The sequence below is a fragment of the Brachyistius frenatus genome, unplaced genomic scaffold, assembly GCF_029030835.1.
Source record: "Brachyistius frenatus isolate BFR_SWC_R1_liver_20210118 unplaced genomic scaffold, ASM2903083v1 Contig_11, whole genome shotgun sequence".
NCBI lineage: Eukaryota > Metazoa > Chordata > Actinopteri > Embiotocidae > Brachyistius > Brachyistius frenatus.
Genome location: NW_027210610.1, coordinates 68,439 through 92,229, shown reverse-complemented (window position 1 = coordinate 92,229; position 23,791 = coordinate 68,439). Strand labels below are relative to the sequence as shown.

Genomic DNA, 23,791 nt, shown 5'->3' with positions numbered 1-23,791 from the left:
CTAAGTCATGCTAGAACTTTCATCAGGGCTGCGAACTGTTATCAGTTTATTCACACTGAATGACTCTTTTTAAATATCTTGTTTGTCTTACGGTGAAGTGGCCCAGCTACTTTCTGAAGTGGAAAACAATCACACCCTCCCGCTCACATGCTTCAGTGCGATGAATGATCACACCTCACAAGTTATCCATTGTATGTGAATTTGTTGGAAAAAAGTTCACACATTACCAAAGAGCATCAGAAGACTTTCTTTCAAATCCCTCACTAACTACACATAATGAGAGTAGTCTGTCGAGGGAGAAGGGGGACGGCACAAAAATAAATTACCACACATTATCACAAAGTAGCTCACGGACTGTGTTGAGCATTACAAATTCTTCCTCACTTTAATCATGCGGCGACCACCACTGAGAACCCCAGCGTACGACTTTTAACTCAACCCAACAACTTCAACAACTTCAACTTCCTGCCTTCCTAAACAAACATGAGCGAATGCATACGTTATTTAATCAATACGGCGGCCAATTACGCAGGAGATGAGGGTGCCATTACACACCAAGCTTCACGCATTTCTAATCACTGGAAGCAACAACAACTTTCAATCAGCACCACCTGCTCCTCACTCACTGCTCTTGAAAAGAACAGCGTCGTGCTGGATTTTGTTTTGGGAAACTCTTCAACTTGTGTGCGTGTGTCAGTATCCCGACTCGTTCACAACCACAAACTTGCGCTGCAGCTAATAAGCTCCGACACCAAAAACTTGTCGAAGTTTATTAGATGGCCTTTAATCAGCCCAACTCGTGCAGACATCCGGGCTTTTTCCTTTGTCGAGGCCTAATCAGCCGAGGAGTCCCACAAGCAAACAGGAGGGAGAGACAAAGCCCGGGAGCCGCTGAAGCTGTGAGGTGACCCCCGCTGTTGTGATGACGCGAGAGATCCGTACAACGCAAAAGCACGTCAGATCACCTGTCTGGTCCCTGGCATATGCAAAAACACACGTACGCACATGCAGTAATTAAGCAGGGAACTTCCAGAAAGTGGTCTGTAACCTCTCTGATGTAAACAGCTTCCTCCAAAAACATCCTGACTCTTCTTTCCATATTCATATTTACAGGAGGAAGAAAAACCTTAAGAAAAACAAACAGCTTTTCACACATGCAAAGGATGAAAGGGACAGAGTGCAGCAAAAACACTCTAAAGTGTATTTTGGTGTCTCCTTTATTTCTCCTCTAACTACCTCCATTATTTTCTCTGGGATGACAGTCACGACAGCAGCTCCATACACAGCTGATATCAGCGGCCGTAGCTGCTTTCAACGGGCGGTCAAAGGTCTGTAAAGACGATCAAATATACATACAGCCTCTTAGTTATAGCTCCACAGCCACTCTGCATGAGAGTGGATTATTAATGCAGCAAGACAGCCAGCGAGGATGAGAACAAATAGGAGAGATGGAGGGACGGCACGGGAGCAAAACAGGAGGAACAAAATGTAAAGGAGAGGGGATGCGAGAGAGCAAAGAAAGCGGCATCGCATGAGGCTCGGTGCCAGTATTCAATATTTCAATCACAGATTGAGCAGCTATGAAAACGCTTTTGATCCAGACTCCAAAGGACTTTTACAAAACACGCATTTCTTTGAGTTGGCTATAGCACAGTGGGATTCACCGACGGGAGAAAGTCCAAAAAAAATGCTCTGAAGGAGAAAAAAAAAAAATCCCTTAGTGGATTCTCTCCAAGTGAGTGATCTTCATTATGTTGTAGGAAGTTAGTTCTTCATCTTCAGCAGTTTTGTTATCATTCCAAGATAGATTATGCCACGTGGTGTTTTGAATGTATACCGAGTGCTGAAGCACGATCGATTTGAGGTCAATGTTTTGGAGAGCTGTGTGCAATCACCGAGGCTGCAGAATAGTCCGTGAATCCCTCCAAATTGTCGGGCTGCCAGCTTGTTAGTCTTGTTTTTTATTTTTACTCGAGTGAAATACAAAAGATGTAATGTGTGGGTGTGGACGACCTGGAGGCGTTTAAAGTGGAGGTTTTCAACTGGTAGGTCGTGACCCACGGCGCCATTTTGAGAAGATTGCAGGCTGAACTTTTATTTAGAAGTCTACAAAACTTTTGCTGCTGCATTTTTTTCTTTTTAAAGGACACGCGTTTCCCATGATGCAGTGCGAGTGCAGTAGTCATTTGCTGTCCGTGTTGTGATGACAGTAACAACATAAAACTAACATCATCTTGGTGGGTTTGTTTTTATTAGTATATAAGTATTTGTACGCAGGTTTAGGATTAAATAAATCAGATTTTGTATTCAATTGAACAAAAGTCTGCTTTTTTTGTTTCATATTTGGTGCAGTTTAATTTAAATTCTGGAAACTTGATGAGCAGCATCTACAGAAAAAAACATGTAAATTTGCAAAATCTTATGTGATCACATGGGACCACATACACATGTAATTGTGCACATGTGAAACATGTATTTTGTACATGGGAACATGATTTTGGAACATATTCATGGTGTAATGTGTGAAGTCCATGTAGATTCCCACATGAAAACCTTTCCACATACTTTCCCCAAGTTATAATATGTGTCAACATTTGGTAAACGTGTCATACATGTGAGTACGTGTCCCCTGTGAAAAAAAAAACATGGGAAACTCTTGCTTTTTCTTTAGGGCTCAACAGTTTACAGGTGTTTGAAAAGCTTATCTGTTTGTAGTTCAAGGTCAGTGTGCCCCTTCATCTCATTGGTATTTGGCACTTTTGTTGCAACTTCTTTTGTTCTTTTGTTTTTGACAGTTCATAAAGACATTGTGTATGACTGCACTATTTCTATTTGAGTAGCAACATTATAACAAAGTAAAAATGAGGGTATGACGTAATGCTGTAATTATTCCGATTAGGGTTTTTTTCATATGCATTTGTATGCATATGAATGTTCGACTTTGAAGACTAAAACCCAAAAATATATGGCCTTAACAGTCATGCTAAAAACAAATAGCGGATTAAGTTAATCTCCAAACCCCCATCTCTAAAGCTGCTGATCTAAACTAATATCACAATCAGACACAAGCCAAAACAGAATTTATATTTATCTCCATCAGATTCACAGGCTTCAAGAAACCTCAGTGCAGAATCTCTTCAGATGCTTATAGTGATCTCAGCGGCTCAGACGACTCAGATGAGCGCTGGCTGCCCGAAATCCAAACGTGTGCATTTACACCTGGGTTTTATTCATTCTTCAGCTCACAAATTAAAATCTGATTACCCTTGAAGCATGTTGGTGTCAAAGGAGGACATAAATGACTTGCAAGTGACTCATCTCTTCTGTGTATTGCTGCAGAATCGGCAGCTCTGCTGACAAACTGTTCCACCTCTTCATCAGTATTCTGGCTCTCATGTGGCACGGCTGGTTGGATCGACAGGTAAAGCAGAGGAGGGAAAAGAAAAGAGAGGAAGCGTGGCTGAGACCTTTAGTAACCTCTCCTTATCCTCTGCACAGGTACTTGACCAATATAAAAGGAGCTCAGATAGTGACACTGAGTTTTCAAATCAAAGTGTGGTGGATCATCGCACAGGTTGACTCACATCTGAAACCCTAAAATGCTAAAAGAAGAAGAAGACGGTCACTCTATATACTTTACATGGCCTCCAAATGTTAATTCAAGACAAGTCTCCTTTTTTCCCCACAGCATTCAACATGTAGGACGACCCATCGGGTGATTAAACGTTCAGTGTGTAAGATTTAGGGGGCTCTATTGGCAGAAATGAAACATGATTATTTAGTATATAATTGTGTTTTTATTAGTGTATAATCACCTGAAACTATGAAGCATGGTGTTTTGTTAGTTTGTCTTAGCCCTTAATATTTACATAAAGAGGGCTTATGATATGCTAAATTTGTTATTTAATGGCAACTGCGAAACCGCTTTAAGGTGCATTACTGCCACTTTCTGGCGTTGGGAACGATTACCGTCAGACACCGGTAAAAAGATGGGAAATAAGGCAAGATGATAGTTGCATAAAGTATTTGATTTTTTTATTCTTTAATGACTATTTGAAAATTTTAAAACCACGACCCATCCCTCATAGCTAATGTAAAGAGTTACTGACATACAGAGAAACATGGTGAGTGCTCATGTATCATGTTAGATACAGCTAACAACATGAGCTGTTTAACTGTTTGTATGGTCATTAAAACTGTCTGGAATGATATTACGAACTATTCTGTATTTTTGTTTATCTCTGCAGAAAAACATGAACTTCGATTTACGTATTAAATTGTAATTTTAACTTTAAGAAAGTAAATGGTAAATGGTCTGTATTCGTATAGCTCTTTATCACCTTTTGGTCTCAAAGCGCTTTAACATGTTTTTCCATTCACACACTAATGAGACAGATCACCATGCAAGGCGCTGCCATCAGGAGCACATTCACACACCGATGGTTCACCACCGGGAGCAACTTAGGGTTCAGTGTCTTGCTCAAGGACACGTAGGCATGTGGACAGGAGGAGCCGGGGATCAAACCACCAAACTTCTGATTAATGTTCAACCCACTCTACCGTCTGAGCCACAGCCTCCCACAAAGTCAAAACAAACATCAAGGATATAGTTTCTCAGCAAAAATAAATTTCATGTTATCTTGACTTTAAGATTATCACTTCACCATTGATGTAAAAAAAAATATATATTGTCCAAGAACTTCACTGCTATTTTCAACCCAGTCTGTGCTCCTTAAACCCTTTTTGTACACACATCTTTTACCTACTTCTTCTTCCTTTCCTCCTCCATACCACCAACCTCTCTCACACAAACATAGTGTATAGAGACCTTCACCCTGCTCACCTGCACCTCTCCTTCTTAAGCCTGCAGGTCTTTGAAAGAGCAGAGAGCAGTGCTCTCCGCCGCATAAGAAGCAGGATTAAGTTGTTTATAGAGCCGGATTGTTATCACATGTATATAACAAGCTAAACACTCAGACATTAGACAAACACACACATACATACGTAAAGAGGTGTGTGTGTGTGTGTGTGTGTGTGTGTGTGTGTGTGTGTGTGTGTGTGTGTGTGTGTGTGTGTGTGTGTGTGTGTGTGTGTGTGTGTGTGTGTGTGTGTGTGTGTGTGTGTTGGGGGGTAAGTGGGGAAGTTAAGAGCAACAGTGACACAAACAGTGATTCAGGGCGGGGGGTGGGGGGAGGGGGGTTCTATGAGGCAACGATAAAGATAAAGAGATTTGCTGGTTTGCTGGTGGCACTTATTCAGCTGAGGGTTGCTGCGGCTTCTCAAAGGCTCCGTGGGGTTTCGAATGAAAAGGCTCCAAACAACCATGGATAGTTATCTGTGTAAAACTCTAAATATTCATACCCAAATCCCAGCAGTGCTCCAAAAAAGAAAAGGAAAACTCATAATCAAGCAGAGACACATCACTCAAAACAGATTACTCCCACATGTTTGGAGACTCAATTTGAAACAAGACAAGAAGAATGATTATTTCGTGGCGTGCAGCATTCTTGGGTTCCTTGAAAGGCACTTCGAACTAAATCATTATTACTATTATTATAACAGGAATGCTGGTGAGCAGAATAAACTGGAACCACTTTCTCTCTGTCGATGCTTCATGCCACTTTTGCAGCATTTTACTTGCACTGCGTCTCCCCCATGAACCCGCTCTGGTGGCCGTACATTCTTGTGGCGCTGACCTTTGCAGTCTTTTTAGAGTCTGCTTGTAATCTCACTGATCAGAGAGCAGCTCATCCTTGAACATGAACACGATAAACATGGAAAACATTTGGACCTGATGAGCATTAGCATGTTGCTATTTTCCCTGTGACCACGTTACCACGATGATAGGAACATTTAGCCTGAAACTGTGAAAGTGGGTCTGTTTTGTTAGAAATGTGAAACAGACAACCAACAAAAAGGTGCTTCAGCACTTCCTGTATTGACACACTAACACAGAACTTGTAGCTCCACTGCAGACTCTGAAGACTCTTTCTGACAACGGACACAAATCACCGCCAAGTTCAACACAAGTGTCTTCACAGGTTTCATACAAATGCAGTTTGTCATTTTCCCGTCTAGTACCCATGAGAGTGTTGGTGTTAAATCCAGGTGTGGTCAGACACATTGTTGGTGCATTGCTATCTTTAGGTAGCTGAAAGCGACTGCTTGACTGACCAATAAAAACTTTACCTTAAGTCAATGGTGCAGTTTTTTCTGGCGTAATACTAAGATAGGTACATGCACCTATACAGGCAGGTGCACCACGAATGTACACTCTGCTTGTCACACACACACACACACACACACACACACACACACACACACACACACACACACACACACACACACACACACACACACACACACACACACAGAGGGACATACAGCAGAGCACAAACACCCAATCGATAAAAAATAAAAGGATAACAATGTAAACTAATATTATTGAGTGCATCAATCTGCACATGAGCAGATCTGTTTCCTCTGCAGAGAAGCGTTCCCTCCAACGACTTAAATCCGACATTGTAACAGCAATACAACCAAGCACACATGGGTTTAAATGGAACAGGAGATAACATGCGGATACAGAGCTTGACCAATTTATCTGTTGGTCAATTTTATCAGCAATTATTGGCCTATCACCGATGTATTGTCGTGTATGTTGTTCGATATATACCAATATGAAAACAGTTTTTCTACAGAACATAATGCAGAAAAAGATGCTGGGGGTCATTGTTCTCCATGCGGGGCGTTTTTTGATAGTTTTTCCAATACACTGATATTATGTGGAAAATATTGATATCAGAATTTTCTACTCCTTAATGTCGGTATCAGTATCGGCTCCACAAATCCAGTGTCAGTCGGGCTCCACTGTGATTGGCTTATTCCAAAACACACCTGTGATTATTTAAGAGACTCAGAGTGCCTTACTTTAGGGGAAAGACTCAGAAGTGCTTCACACAGGAAAAGATATATATTTATGAAGTGAGGCAATCGCTTTGACAGCCCGGTAATTAAATTGATCCCAAAATAAGATGCGTCACATTGTGTCAAAGTGACAGTGAAGAATTGATCACTAAGTTTTCTTCGTCAATCCGAGCAGCACGAACCTCACTTAAATCACAGCCCAAATCAAATGTGTATCTAAGGTTGTTCAGCTGGTTTTGATATTTTCCACCAGGCATCATACAACGTGGAAATGAAACAGAAATAAACATCTAACATAACAGGGAATGCACTGATGTGCACCGAACACACTGAAGCTGATTTATTCAAATGTTGCTTCTGAAAATTGGGCAACAGCTGCTGCAGCTAATTCACAGTTCATTTCCAATTCACCAGCGGATCTCCCTTTTTCTGATGTGGCATATGAACAATTTAAAGTTGAAGCAATACAATTACAATTACACCATGCAGCTTCCTCTGATATTGAAAAACGATCAAGAAATTCGCATAAATCAGCTGCTTTGGCTCCAGTCACAACAACCTTGAAACATGAATGAAGCTCTGAAAAAACAAGAACCAGGGAAAGGTGGGAAACAAGCAGAATATTAATGTAAATGCCTGGAAATTTCAGATTCCACATGTCCCCGCAATCACGTCATTGTCCCTAACATGTAACAGAACTTCTCGTTGAACTCGTATAACATGAACTTTTGTAACAATGACCACAAAGTAAAATCTTAAGGAACCTCATATTCTGCATCTTTCTTAACATTTTATGTCACTACTAACAGAAACTGCAGGAACACCGCAGAGTGTTGAAAGACAGGACGGGATAAATAAAAAATGCCTGAATGGTTTTCTTTTCCCAAAGAAGAAGCTGTTCCTGTTCAAGATCGAGATAATGTGCAACTCACCCTCTGTCTTACATCAAGCCTTGTTAAGTCTCAATTCTTTTAGCTCATCCATTTGACTGTGTTGTGAATTAAATTCAAAGAAAGACACGTCTTGACTCTCTGGCCTTTGTTCAATCCAGTTTTAGCCGCTACATTTGGCGTTTTCGACATGATCACTTCTGTGGGGGCGTCTGGAACAGCTGAGCCCGGGACTGAACCTCCCCATCAAAACAAGTGGAGAAGTGGGTGGCCTGACGCCGTAGGAGCGGGCTGCAGTAAATTCATTCAGAAGGTCAGATTCCCACCGCTACTTTTGCGTGTTGTGACCGACGGGTCAACATGGCCGGTTTTGGAAACCGCTGTAGAATCTAAGCTTCAGGTCTGGGACCTGTTAAACAGTTCTGAGAACTCGAAAAAAGTAGTGTCACTATAACTATATCTCAAGAAGACGACTTCAACAACAACAAAAGAAAAAGGGAGCGAAGGGACACGTGGAATCTGGAAACTTCCACTACATGCAGAAAATGTTCACGTCCTCATTAGCAACAACAACACAAACAGGGGGAAGGACACCAGAGACAGACGCTCCAATAATTTCATTATCGGCTCCGTGTGTGGGACACCGCGTAGGTCGGCTGTTGGGGGGGCACTAATCACCTCTTATTAATATCCCTCTCGGTTGAACCGAGCCGATGACATCACTGCTACTAAAGTACGCTCGTAAGCCTCCACCTCCTACCCAGAGTACATTGCAACGATTGTGGGTGGAGGTGTGTGGAAATCAGCGGGATCACGGCAGGTATCCGACACACAGCTGCTGTTGTAATTAAAAATACGCCCCCTTTAAACAGCTCCATCGACGCACAACCTCAAACTCTCCGTCTGTCACTCAAAACACACAATTAACCTCAAACTCTCCTTCTGTACTCAGTGATGCATGAACACGACTGTCACGGATTCATCGCATGATGCAAAAACATGTGTCCAAGTACAACAACAGCCGGTCACCCCTCTGTACACGACATCTGCTCACCACAACCCGGCGCTGCTTCACCCTCACCGCCGCGCAGCAGTAAGTCTGTGCTGTGTTATCATCAGAGCGGGCAGCCATCCAGGCTAGCCTGGCCTCTGCCGCCACAGCACCAGGTCCCGCTCTGGCTGGAGGACAGACAAGCAAGCTGGGACCAGATGTGATCACTCCCAAGACAGACAGGGCAGAGGGTGATGTTAAAAAGACAGAATTCACCGTGAGGAAACAGAGGAGGTGGCTCTCCAGATGCATGACCTAAAGGCTCGCCCGCTCCCTCCGTCTCTCTCCACACTCGCTCTCTCTTCACTTAATCCAGTCTTACAGACGGATGTCTCACTCCATTACAAAAAGCTCCGAGAGGATTGAACCAGCACAAATAGAAGAACTGTCCTCCTTAAATTGAGGTGCCCTAAAATTTTGCACACAATGCCTCAGTTCGCCTGAAAGCCTGAAAATCCCTCCGTACCTCTGTAAGCTTGTTGCTGATCCCTTCTGAAGATGATTTGATAGTTGAAACAAGTAAAGGATCTTAGCTGGTGTGTAGATTCACAGAAAAGGGCCGTTTTGGGGAACATTTAAAGTAGATTTCAGCACAGCAAATCTATTGCTAAAACAACGTGGACCTGTAAACTGAGACGGTGACAGATTTGCCTGACAACGGAAACTTTAGAATTTATCTAACAATAACGGTGATTAGCTCGCAACCTAATAAGCTACATTTAAAATTTCTCAGTGACCACTAATGCTACCAAACACACACTGCCAAAAACTAGATAACTAATGTTATTGCTACAGACGTGGAAAATATTACATTTTAATAAATGGTAACTAAAATTTTAAATTCACTGAAATTTCATGACTTGGCCAAGAAAAATATAAAATTCCCTGACTTCTGGAAAAGTTAAAAAAAATTCCCTGATATTCCCTGACTCATGGGAACTTTGTGTTTATCTACTTTGACAGAAAAAATGCTAGAGACTGATGTAAACAATAAACATGGCAACAACAGAGGCAGTCATTACTTTGCTGATTCTCAAATCACAGCGGGACAAAACACGCCATCGGCAGCGTGCCCTCTCTGTTTCTCCAGCTCTTTCCTCCGTGTGTTGGACGTAAGGTCCCCACTTAGTGCACAAAGTGGTGCCTTAATGCGGTGAGGGTGCTGCAAGATTTATTCACTGTTCCATTTATTTACTGTGAATTTGTACACAGTTCACCAAATAAATAATGAGGTGACATTTAGATTCCTGCATTTTAAGTTACGTAAACATATTCTTAAAAAATCCCTGCATTAAAACACCTCTAAATATGCGGTTATTATTCATGACATGGTAACTCCTGATTCAGGCAGCTGTGGTTCAGGAGGTAGACTGGGTCTTCCACTCATAGCAGAGTTGGTGGTTTGATCCCTGGCTTCTCTGGAGTGTCTTTGGGCAAAATAGTAGCACCTGACATACAAAACCCTGAATAGTCAAACTCCATCTTATATTAAAGATTATCTCTTGGAACCCAACAGAGCACTTTGCTCCAAGATATTTTGCACTGTGAACCAACAGAACAGAACTGAATTAAAATGAATTGAATTGAATTGAATTGAATTGAATTGAATTGAATTGGAGTATGAATCTGTGTCTAAACTAGGAAAGCACTCACTGTTCGGTAGCAGACATTATACGTAATGCAAAGTGCCACATTTAGCAGGCTTTAAAGTGATGCGACACACTTCCCAACTCATGAACTTTCCAGTTACACAGCAGTCAAAGAAGGACTATCAAAGTAAACAATGGAAAGATTTGTTACGTCTCAATATATCTCAATCCTCAACCGAGTCTGAGACAACCGTGCTGGCATAAAAATTATAATCCGATTTTTCACTAAAAGCTAACAGGCTCTTGAAAATGTAATGGACTGATTTACTGGCACAGAATATGAATAAGATGTACCTGTTATACAGAAATCATGTTTAGTTATCTATTTTTGTGAAGACAACCAAGCAAATATTTGGGTTATCAAATATTGCCACAAAATGGCAAAAGCTCAAACAAACACTAAGATCTGGCTGCCTGAGAGCCAAAGAGTGCATCAGATGGGAATCTGCGCCCCGCTGGTGTGCTTTCCCTCCTCAGCCGCGCTTTTCCATATTTATCTCCGGGAAAAGGCGGACAATGACACTCAGCAGGCTCTGGCATTCGTCGAGATGATTAAAATGTTCATTAACACTGACCCGTCCAGGTGATGAAATCTGTCACGCACCCCTGCTGCGCCCACACAGACTCTGCCGGCGAGATATGACGCCTCGGACGCCATAAATCCACGCGCACACACACTCCACCCCTGACCACCTGGCCCCACCTGTGACTAACAATATGCAGTGTCACCTCGCTCGTGCCAAGTAAATAAATACTGTCTGCTGAATTAATCTTCGTATACACAAACAAACAGACCACCCTGAGCTCAATAAATGAAAGTCCCTCACACCTTTCAGCTGGTAAACACGCCCAATCTGTCGGATTAAGACCTGAAAAGCTCAACAATGTGAAGTCGCCACTGCCGCCTGGCTTCTCTTTTGTTTGATCTGAGGCTGAATGTGTGGGCTCAATTAAGCTCAATTCACACAGAGAATGACTCATCATTCGCTCTTTTACAGCCGGCCTCCTAGGATGTAAATAACTTTATAACATAAACCACTTACACACCAGTTACAACAGTTTCATACCCACCTACGGCCGCTAATGCACACTTTAATTTCGGCTTCTCACACACACGTATACACAGAGTCTCACCTACACTCCCTCGAGGGAACTCGAAAAGACAATCAACACAAATACAGTAAATGTACACACATATGCACATTTGCCCTGAAAAAACACACACACACACACACACACACACACACACACACACACACACACACACACACACACACACACACACACACACATACCTATACACTACTGTTTCATTGTGAATTCCCTTCTGTCACTGTGACCTGCTTTTCTCACTTTCACCCCCAAACACACTCAGCTACTCATTAGTCAATAAGTAATACAAATCCACCTCCAGATTCACACACACATACACACTAATACACACACACACACACACACAATATAACAGGTCAGCCTGAGAAAACAGCATAGTACAAACATAATACCAAGTTTTTAACAGCATGCAAACACACCTTCACACTTTTATGCATCCACAAGGGAGAATTATACACAAACAAAAACAGGGGCTACACACACACACACACACACACACACACACACACACACACACACACACACACACACACACAACTGACAGCTCAGAACAGGATGACCGACCTCCCCGAGGCTCTACAAGGGCAAAGTGGAGCCTGCAGAGGGACAATGTATGCAGATCTGTGTGTGTAATGAATAAGTTACACACTCCTATTAGGGCAGGCAGCAGTGACAAATGCCTCTCATTCACTCATTAGGCCAGTGGCTGTCAGAGAAAGCAGGAGAAACCACGGCGCAGCGAGGCAAGCTTATTGGGTTTTAAACGGCCATGTAATCCATTTCCTCATTGGAGATGAATAAGCTGCCGTCCGCGGTGGGTTTATTTATGGGCGAATTAAACACGTACGCAGAGGCTTCAAAAAGCAATGAACACAGGTGAAAGGAACAAAAGAGAAAACATTAAGCCCAAGGCTGCTGGAATGGTCAAAAAACAAAACAAAACAAAAATATTATTATTTAAATAATAAAGACATTATTATTTTTATATATCTTAAGGTCACTCCTTCTCGTTTTTGCTGTTTCCACAAAAAAAAGCTCATTAATGGAATAATGGAATGTGCAGATAAAAATGAGAGGAAATAAAAACATCACAGAGCTCTTGACAAGAAAATGGAGGAGAGGGAATTCCATCTCGCCAGAATAACTGCCCCCTGACCCTTTATCGATCTCCTCGAGTGTCCTTGGCGAGCCGAGCCAGCACTTAACAGGTTAATAACTCCTGACCCCTAGCCGCCCCCGGCAGGCCAATCTTTTTTATATACAGCCCCGTGAGCCAATTTCAGCTGACCATGTGGAGCAATCAGACACCTCAGAGGGAAGAGTTGAGAACTCCTTTTTTTTACCCTGGATCTGGTGACCACCGCGCTTCCTGGGGAGACGATCCGCAGGGTGAATCAGTCAGTCAGGCAGCCAGCCATTAAACATCCTCCAGGGACAATGAAATGCTTTGAAGCATTATCACCTGAGAGACAAACAGCTTCCACTTAGAGTGAGACGGCGCAATCCTTTGCCCTGATTTTAAATCCCAACCTTCGATCATTCGACTAATTGACTTTAGACAACAGCACTCTATCACAAGCCATGCTGTCCTTAACCCTTTACTGCTTCCCACTCTCTCAACTCAATGGACTATCACCATTATCTCCATGCACCTGAAACTTGATGTGAGCGTACACATCAAAGTTTGTGTCAAATTTTTGAGGAACAAAAAGAAGTTGAAGGGAACCAATTTTGGCAAGTAGAGGTGGTGGTGAGCAATGTTTGTGTTGTTACGGAAACTCGAGCTGTGAGCGGGCTCCTTGTCCTGTTGGAGAACCCAGTTGCCATCGCACCGCAGTTCGGGTGGTTTATATCTCAGAAAATCACAGCAGAGCTTGGGAGTTGACAATCTGACCCTGGGGGACGAATTCACGGTGCACAACCTTACAAATGCCAAAGAAAACCCACCTGGTTTCTCCTCACCAGATGCACGTTCATCAGTGTTAAACAGTGACTTGCTGCCCCTCTTGAAACGCAAATGTCACTCAAAACAACTCACACAGCTCATTTCTTCATCGCTGAAGGGCTTTCTGAAGCATTTCAAGGGTCAATGAAGCCAATTTCCAATCAGACAAAATTTGGTGTGCAGCATCAGCCCATGTCCATCATGAAATCACAAATATGCCCATACCATTGGTCACAAAAATGGGTGCAATTAAGGTGCTGATGTTCATCGAGGGGCGAAACTTGGAATGCTTACTCATGAAGGTTATATCTTCCCCCTGTCCAATGCATGTCACTGTTCTGTACACCGTTCACGCGCAACAGGAGCAGTCTCTGAACTTTGAGATCCACTATCAAAGAGGTCTGTTCTGCCTCAGGCCCAAAACAGAGAACGAGAGTCAAGACGATGCAACCCAACTTCATCCATGAGGAAGAATGGATATCTCACATGACAAAGCTCTATAAACTAAAGCACAAACTACTGTAGCCCTCACTGTCAATGTCAGATTGCACTGTGGAGAGCCTATTTGAAAACTGTTGCACAGCACTGACCCCCAGTCATCTGTACAAGTATCGTCGATACTGCAGGGGTGTTGAGAACATGGAGGACCGCCGATTAATGCTGTTAAACTTGTACAGACTTATTACGTTTGCACAAACATTCAAGGATCTTCAAAACCCACAGGAACTGTGTAAAACTAGGTAAGTGTGTGTGTGTGTGTGTGTGTGTGTGTGTGTGTGTGTGTGTGTGTGTGTGTGTGTGTGTGTGTGTGTGTGTGTGTGTGTGTGTGTGTGTGTGTGTGTGTGTGTGTGTGTGTGTGTGTGTGTGTGTGTGTGTGATGATTCACATTCAGATTATTGCCTCTCCCAGGAGATTTCTCTTCATCTAAACTCTGCATAACAGTAAACATGAATGTCACTGTACAAGTCCTCTGGGCTTCAGCTAATGGCTTTTCTTAATGACACACCCACATACAAATGAAGAAAGACACACGTATGTATACGCACACCTTTTTATACACACGTGACTCACTTTGAGGTTACACAAACTGGAGCTATGCCTACTCGACGTGTAAAGTATAAACCGTCTTCCCCTTTAGCAACATGTGCAGGTTTTCGTGAATGTGATATGAATATGAACACGCATATAAAGAACACGCGGGAGCACGCCGCTCCCTCGCACACAAGTAGTGAAGTAGTGAGGGGATATCCCCCGAACAAACAGGGAAAGACGGCATCACACACAGGGAAACAATAATTATCGCTCCTCTGAAACAGAAGGAAAGGAAAACCGTCTTTTGTGGGATATCAGTGGGTCTGACAGCGCCTGAGGAGCGTTCGAGAGATCACGTCTGCGGCGCTATCATTAGACAGGAGGGGTTTCAAAAAGGCAACGCACTGATCTCGGAGAGGCAAGCTGACAGCACATGAAAAAGGGGTGCTTGTATATCAATTCACACTCCCTCCTCCCTCCAGTTTTTGCTCTCGAAACTACTCGCACCTTATTCCTCCTTCTCTACTCCCAACACACGCACGCACGCACGCACACACACACACACACACACACACGCACGCACGCACGCACACACACACGCACGCACGCACACGCACGCACACACACACACACGCGCACGCACGCACACACACACACACACACACACACGCACGCACGCGCACACACACGCCGCCGCAGCAGCAGACTCTGGTAGTCAACATCAAAGTATGATGGAACGAGGCACATCATTAGCAGGAGAAGACAGAGGCGAGGGAGGATGAAAATCATTTAGACGCCGCTGTGGAGAGGGAATTGCTATGCCTGTCGGGACGAGGGGTGCGCGGATGGAAAGGAGAGGGAAAAGACAAGAGGGAGGAAGGAGGGATGAAAAGGAGAGGGCACAAATGACGAGAGGACGAAGAGTAGAGTCGACACGAGCGAGTAAGATAACGAGTGGCGGTAAAGCAAGAAGCACAAAAGAAACAGACAAGCGAAGAAGAGTGTGGAGATGAGCTGGGCGGTGGCTACTTCCTGGTAATGCATGCGCGTTTTCATCAGTGAGGGGGAATCACTATTTCTCTTTCCAAACATCTCCCATCCTTATTGTCACTCCCTGCCGCGCTCTCCTCTGGTGTCAGCAGGCCAGGCGGCCGTGTTTGACAGACTGAACACAGTAATTGGCCGGAATCAGAGAGATGAAAAGTGAAGCCGTTGTGATGTTTTAAACATGATGCTGCTGTGGTCCGAACTTGCCGTGTGCCTGCTGACAGCGTTACTTGACTGTTTGAACTCTTCTGAATAAATGCATCTTCTTCATCACAGATATCATGAAAGTTTTTCCAGTCATTTTTTATTTGTTTTTTGGTACATTCGATTTTTTTTTTTTTTTTAAAGGAAATTCCAGTCTTATACAGCTTGGATCTTGTTTTAGTAGTTATGTCCATCATTCCTGTCATTAATGATAACAATGTGTTACCTGAGTTTATTGCTGAGATCTGGGAACAAGGCAACAAACCAAGATGATGAGACGATCAAACAGGTTTGCCAAACAAACGTGAATCATCAAATTCATCTGTCGATTACATTCACCACAGCGGGAATGGGAGAACAGAGGATCAGTGCGTTTCTTTTTTAGGGAGAAGTACTGTTAAACAATCAAGAATTCAGATTCAGTAATGCCATTACAGTTACTAATTACAGTAAAGCTTCAATATCTGAGGATAGCGAGGACTCCTTGTTACGGAGCGCCGTTTCAATGCACTCTGGCAGCACCACATGCATATGATCTTGTCTTGTTTTTACACTGCAACCATTTATTTCAATTTTTTTGTTTATTGATCTTTTGTTACAATTTGGAAAATTGTTATGAACACTAGGGCAAATACAAAAGTTTAAGATTAAAGCCCAAAACCAAGGCTCTAATTTTTGTCTTTGCTACAGAAGCTGAGAAAAAAAAGGTTGTAGTGAACGCTGAAAATTCTGTCAAGTTTTAGAAAAAAAAAAAAACTCAGGTTTGTTTGGTTGTCTTCAAACACCGCCTGAGGTTTTACAATGTTTTTAAGAGGGCACCTTAGGTGTTAATAGGTTAAGGAATCCACTGGTTTTGTTCCAAGTTGTAAGGTGTGTGAACAAACACTGTATTCTCCCGAGGTGCTGTGTGCATTCACCATCACTGAGCTAAAGTTAGATGATGGTCAGTAAATACCTCCAAAGTGCAGGTTGTACCATAATGTTGTGTTTTCTATTTCTACATGTTGAATACAGAAGATGTGATGTGTAGGTATGGACGCATTACAGTCACTCAAAAGCTCCTCTGATGAAGCCCGCCTGAGTGAATAAAGTAAAATAGTGTTGCGTACAGATAACGTTATCGCCATGACAACTAATGTTGGTCAGAGCCTCCCTTGGTGAGCTCATAGGTTTATCACATCATACCAGAGCTCGGCTATAATTGCCCAAAACTCATATTTTGTATTTTATATATTTATAGGCTGAAGGGCGACACGCAATATAAATCTCAGTATTTTCTACAAAGTGGGCTTATGTTTACTTATAAGTCGTTGCCTCATGCGAGATGTTACAAGCAATTTCATTAAAGTAGTGTGATCAAAATAAAATGCAAAAAACAATGTTCCTTCACTGTTTGAAAATATGAAACGGCAGAAAATGTAAATGAAAACTATATAAAATAAATACCCTATATTAAATAAAAACAGGCTCATCTCTAGTGGTTCTCAACATTAATAACAGTCTCATTTCGGGCGTTTTCCATGTTACTGGTAGTGGTTTTGCTGCTCTGTCTAAAACCATCTATTTCTGCTACATTCTTTATAACAGCGTCTAATTACCCGCCGTATTTATAAACCATCACCAGTTCTACTCAAGGACTCCTTTAGAGACTTTCTTGCGAATCAGACGAATGTTTACAAGCCTATTCAGATCTGCTGCCTACTTCAGCTTAGCAGTTAGCGATTCTCCTCTCTCTCCCTCGAACGGTCCTGCTCTCTCCTGCGTTGTGTATTTTATGTCCAGTGAACCCCCTCTGCCTCTTTTAATGACATGCAATAAATGTTTCTTTGCCATGATGGAGGTGAGACTGTTAGCTTCTAAAGTTAGCCGGTGTGAGTTGAGCCAAAAGAGCTCCGACTTTCCTCCCAGTAAGTCCTGAGCGGTCGGGAGCGAAGGTGGCTGGGTGACTACACGGAAGCATCGAATTAAGCAGAAGCGTTTGCGGTTCAGAAATTAAATAACCTAATGAGTAAAGTAATATAATTATTTTATAAGTGATACGTAATGACAAATTGATTACATTTTCTCAGTAACTTCCACATCACTAATGACATCAATTTGTCTACATCAGACCTTCTGTTGTGACACTTTTACCAAAGGATCTCAATCTTAACCTTAATATTGAGATATAAATGTAATATACATGTTACGTAACAGTTACCAATTTGCCACTGTTCACAGACCTCCAACTTAAACTTTGACCTTCCACACCTGCTGTAGTGGTCTGACTGTCTGCCTGCTGCATCACTGGACTTTGTTATAGGATGTTGCCATGTTTTCATCACACATAGAAATGATGGCCAAAATGAAAAGACCCGAGTTGCATGAAAGATGGAACACGATCATCAAAGTCCATGTTCCTTTCTGATTAACAGTTAGGATCAGGCATTGTGGTGTGTTATTAAAAAGATTTGTAGCACCACATACTTGCGTACTGTCTCTTTAAAACGCATCATAAACACATTAAATTAATATGACAAAGTTCTACATTTCTCTTTAGCTGTCTGTCTCACAAAAACATACAGAAAAACCTCACAAACCCTTCAGGCGTCGAAGATAGCAGGTCTCCCTTCCAACTCCCAGAATGCAATTAACCATTATGTGGCCTTCTATAATCTGCCAAGTTCATTTTATTTGCTTTAGATATTGCAGGGGCTTATCTTGCAAGTCTTTACACAGGTCACCGCTTACATTTCCCGGCAGCAGAGAAAACAAAGTCAGAGTTATCAAATCTTCTCAGAAACTAAAAAGTAGGATAAGAGAGAAAGACAGAGCGGAAGCAGGCTCAGTCTATTCATATTGTAAAAATGAAGGCGAGTTGAGAAGCCCCTGAGAAATGCATCTGAAGCGATCTGAGATGTGGAGAAAAAACTGATGACCTTATTTTTCTATGTTTGCATCCACGTTTCTGTTTTAGAGCAAAGGAGATGGACAGGGACACAGACATGACCTGCTCCGAGCTGTCAGTTGTGTGTGTGTGTGTGTGTGTGTGTGTGTGTGTGTGTGTGTGTGTGTGTGTGTGTGTGTGTGTGTGTGTGTGTGTGTGTGTGTGTGTGTGTGTGTGTGTGTGTGTGTGTGTGTGTGTGTGTGTGTGTGTGTGTGTGTGTGTGTGTGTGTGTGTGTGTGTGTGTGTGTGTGTGTGTCTTACCGTCATTGCCCTCGCTTCCTTCTCTCTTCAGCATCTGTACCGCCCCCACATACTTCTTCAACTGGACCTTTAGGACCTCATTCTCCCTGCACACGCACGCACACGCGCGCACACACACACACACACACACACACACACACACACACACACACACACACACACACACACACACACACACAGCTTAAAACCAAACCAAAACTAAAATAAGATAGCTGTAAGAACAAAATATTTTATGCAAGCTGCTGAGATTGTTCTGAATTGATAACAGACACCATCAGATTTGTGCATTTATTAAAGATATTCCTCTGGTTGTCGTGAACACATTTACAAAAGGCCATGTTTTCTACCAACAACTCTGAGAGCAGCTGAGAGACGGTAACAGGAAGTTGTTTACTCTGCTTTATGACAGCATGCGGTGGAGGGGTATAGTGTGAATCTTGTTGTGACATCTTGTCACCTGTGGAGCGCTGAAAATAAAAACACATGGAATCTAATCCAGGTGGTCAGACTGAGACGGTGTCTTCCCAGAGATGTGACTCGATGATTGGACTAGAAGGAAAAGGCTGCGGATCGGATCGGATTGGATGTGGATGGACTCAGACATACGCTGTCATGCATCTTCACAATAATGCAAAAGCAGATAATTAACTTTTTATATGGGAATCCAAGCAGGAAGAAAACAGGTGGCAGGGAGATTGGATTTGAACATATTTGCCGGAGATACTGACGGCTGCGCGGCTTAGAAAGTAAGAACAACATATGGCCCTCTACGGAAAAAGAAAGACCGAGGGGAGCTCTTCCTCGCAGCACAAATGTGTATAAATATAAACAATACTCGGTCAAAACCAAGTATATGGCTGTATGTTAATTTCATCAGGCTGGGAAAAGCAGCAGCAGTAATGTGGTCGCTGCACCGGGCTGTAAGGGTGAGGAGGGAGCTGAACGGTGTCTACCAGTCGGTCTACATCCCAACTCTCACCTGTGGTATAACCTATATACACAATATGAAAAGACATTAAAAACTAAAGCTCCGTTCTGCAGTTCTTCACCCCACTGCTATTTGACATTATCTTGGATTTCCTGGCATCATCCTGCATTTCAACAGCTGCAGTGCTCCACGACTACGCTCCGGGGGAACGTGATGGTGAGACAGAGCGCATGAAATAATGATCAGAATTAGATTTGAGATTTAGGTTTGCTTCTATCATTTACAACTGAAAGTTCTTTATGGAATAGTTATAGCTCACAAATGGCACTGCTGGTTTGAATGTTAATTACTGTGTGGATCCTGGTCTAGAGAACATCGGAGGTGAAATTAAACATGCGAGATGCATCGTTATACGTATAATGATGCTTCACACATTGAATTTCTACCACCTGGCTTTCCCCTGTTTCCAAAACATGAGTACGAAAAGGTCAGTGTGTGCATACAGGTGTGCAGATTTTCTCATTTATTTTTTATAAATCCAGACTTTTGCGTGGGGAGTAGCAGTAGTTTTATTCAAGTGTGCAACTCTAGTGTTGTTTGTTTGTGGAAAATGCAACATATCGCAGATACTGAAGATAAATCAATCCAGAAAGCAGCAAGGAAATCATACTAATCATATAAATATAATATATTAGAAAGAAATACTGCTGGAAGCTGTGATGAAGTGCAGAACTGATAACCTTCAAATATTAATCCACTCCATCTACTGCTTTAATGCTCAGAAAAAAAATCCACAGGTTGTGAGGAGATTGATATATAGTATAATATTTATATTTAGGTAGTACCTATCTATCTATCTATATCTGCACAGTATGCAAGAAAAGTTCTGCATGACAAAAGTCTTCTTTCAGGTATTGCGAGGCAGCGGATGGGTTTGTTTGGTTAGCAGGACCACACCTGGATTTCAGTGTTCGACATTTCGCAGATGCATTTTAAGAGAATGTGTAAAAATGTAAATGTGTTTGCTGGACTGTGGCAGAGGACACACACACAAAGCCACCGTGATAAAGAAACAGACAGAGAGACGGCGGCAGCTTCTTCACAAGGCGGAACCGCTTGAACATCATCGACTTTGGGGAGGAAATCAATCAGAGATGGAGGGTGGCTTTATGCCCTTGGCGGTTAAATTTAACAGTCTTTGTCTTGCTCTGCCGTCATCTCCCTCCTCCACACACACACCTCCCCCTACCCTCATTCTCCATGGGTGATTTTTGGTGCCCTGCTTATCAGCCCTCATTCACACCCAACAAAAGAAGCGCCTGCTGAGAGACCTCCTGAAAACACACGACGAGCTCTCCGCGGAGCCGTCCACGTCGTTATCAGAACCGCCCCGCAGCCCAGACGCTTCTTCAGCCTGATTAAATTATAGCTAATACACGCAGCTCACTCCAAAGACTGTGTGTTTGTGGAGGGGCTCGGGGAGATATGAAGATATTCAGGAGTATCTCATTTTACTGAAAATGAGTCTTGTGTCTGCTGTTATACCCGCAGGCAGATTACAGAGTCTGGATGTGAGTGTGAGTAAATGTGAGTGGACCGAATTCGATAACTGAAGCTCAGGTCAAAATATTCTCTTAGCACATTTCATACTTTTACTTATTGTTACCTCTGTCACATTAGCTCTATTGTTTTATGTGTCTCGTAGTTGTGTCTCACGTAGACTCGTTGCGTCTTTCCGATGGTGAAAAATCAAACTTTAAATGCACAAAACTACGGTATTAGTTGACTTTGTAGTTACACTGCCTTATGATGTTTGCCTACTTTTTGAAGTTTATCATTATTTATGATATTATTTGTATTCAATATTTTTATGTCAAGTGCAGATCAAATGACTATGTTTACTGTTAACGGCCTTCAGAAGTATTAACTATTGTCGTCATGTTTTGGGACCGTTTTAGTCCTTTGTCGCTCTTGTTTTGGTTTTTCAATTCAAAGATTCTGCTCAACTTCCCAAACACATCTTATAGCTCTACTAAAACAACTGTGCTCTACACACCCAAAACCCTGTGTTGCCAGATTTGACGGTCACCAAGTCATTCCATTATAGCCTCAAAAAGCCCCAATCATCATCAAAGTAACCCAGTTGTCTCTCGTCCCGTTTCAATAGAAAAAAAAATTAAATGGTTGTATACATCCGCCAAACCAGTCAAGTTGCAGTTTCCAAGTCTGTCAAGACTTAAAAAAATTATTTGACACAACACACAGTTGTAGCAACATCTAAGCAGTTCATCCTTGGGACCAAGTGACCGTTGGTGCCAACTTAGAAGAAATTCCCTCAAGGAGCTCTTGAGAGATCACTTTCATGAGAACTGGACGAATGGAAAACATAATGCATATAGCTACAGCTGTCACTGGCGCAAAGATATAATCAGGCAAATGTAAAGCTATAGTTAATGTTACACAATGCTTGTATCACAGAACTTATCAAATAATAACTGGAATAAAGAGATTCAATCTGCGTGAACATACAGCAGTGCCCTGTCAATCTAAATGATACTAACAGGAGGAGAGGAAGGACTGACTCAGTTTAATACAACTAATAGGAACATATCTTTGTTCCAATGGTCCTCTTTCCCCAGGCCAACCCACAATAGCCCGTTTCATATTAAAGGAATATCTTTTTCAGGATCCTGTTATGTGTTATTTCGAGTTAAGGAAATATACCCAAGGTATATAGGACGTTTTGTTCCAGGTAAATTTGGAGAAGCTAGGGCCAGAGGAACATCAGAATGATTCCCAACTAACAACTTGAGAAAATGAACAAATGGTAAAAAGGAGCCTTTCACTATCACGAGAAAAAACCTTTAATAAAACAATGTAGTAAAATGAAATATAGTCCGATTAGTGGAGAACCACCCGATCTGGAAAAACAGCTAAACAGTAGAGAAAGTCAGATTACCTGGTCAAAATACAGTAAATGAGCATTTAGTAGCCAAACAGACAGATTTCCCACGAGAGTTGGTAGAGCCAACAGAGCAAAAAGCGCTAACAGCCTTAACAAGGGGTCTTTAACTCATTAGTGTTATTAATTACACCTGAGCTTTCTCTGCTATAATGATGTATCAAAATGGCTGCTGTAATACAGGTCAATCACCTGCTTCCACTTTATATCTATTAGTTTTAACACTGCTTTTATTACTTATTTCGATAGTATTAGTGGTTTTATAACACAAATGTTAAAACCTTCGGCACGTGCTGAGAGCTGGGTGCAAACTGCACACCACCGTTTATGATGCTGCCTATAGAAATTCATTCAGAAGCTGGTAACTGTTGGTAATCAGGCGTATCAGCCGGGCTTGTAATTAATATTTGCAGGTTTTGGGGACTGATTCTAATTGCTGATTAATTCAACTTCAGCAAATTACACAATTTACACTGGATTAACCCGCAGTTTAACAATATGTGTAGCTCATTGCAGTTATCCCTCTATTAAACATGTACAGTAAGAATAAAGAAAAAAATGATCCTCATCATGATATGAGGTGATGGAAGGAGACACACTTGAACAAGGTGTAGATTACATCTACTATGGCATATATATATATATACACACACAGGTGGTCTTCAGCGAATTTAGGAGAAGTGTAAACAATCACATGATCCACCAGCAGCTGTCAGCGGGACAATATAAATAAGAAAGTGTCCTGCAGGTTATGAGGGAACATCACTCCGACAACTACACAGCATACTCTCAAATCCAATTTCAGAGCACAGCGATAAACACAACCTGGAGGTGTGATATTCACCCTCTGTGTCCT

The 23,791-nt window shown here is 42.3% G+C and overlaps 1 protein-coding gene across 1 annotated transcript in view; it reads right to left on the bottom strand.

Annotated features, from left to right (window-relative positions):
* Positions 1–23,791, bottom strand: part of snx29 (sorting nexin 29) — a 147,606-nt gene that overhangs the window by 94,319 nt on the left and 29,496 nt on the right. Inside the window, exon 14 of the mRNA XM_069691296.1 lies at positions 19,046–19,131. Coding sequence (XP_069547397.1) covers positions 19,046–19,131 — 86 coding nt within the window. The remainder of the gene's footprint in view (positions 1–19,045; positions 19,132–23,791) is intronic.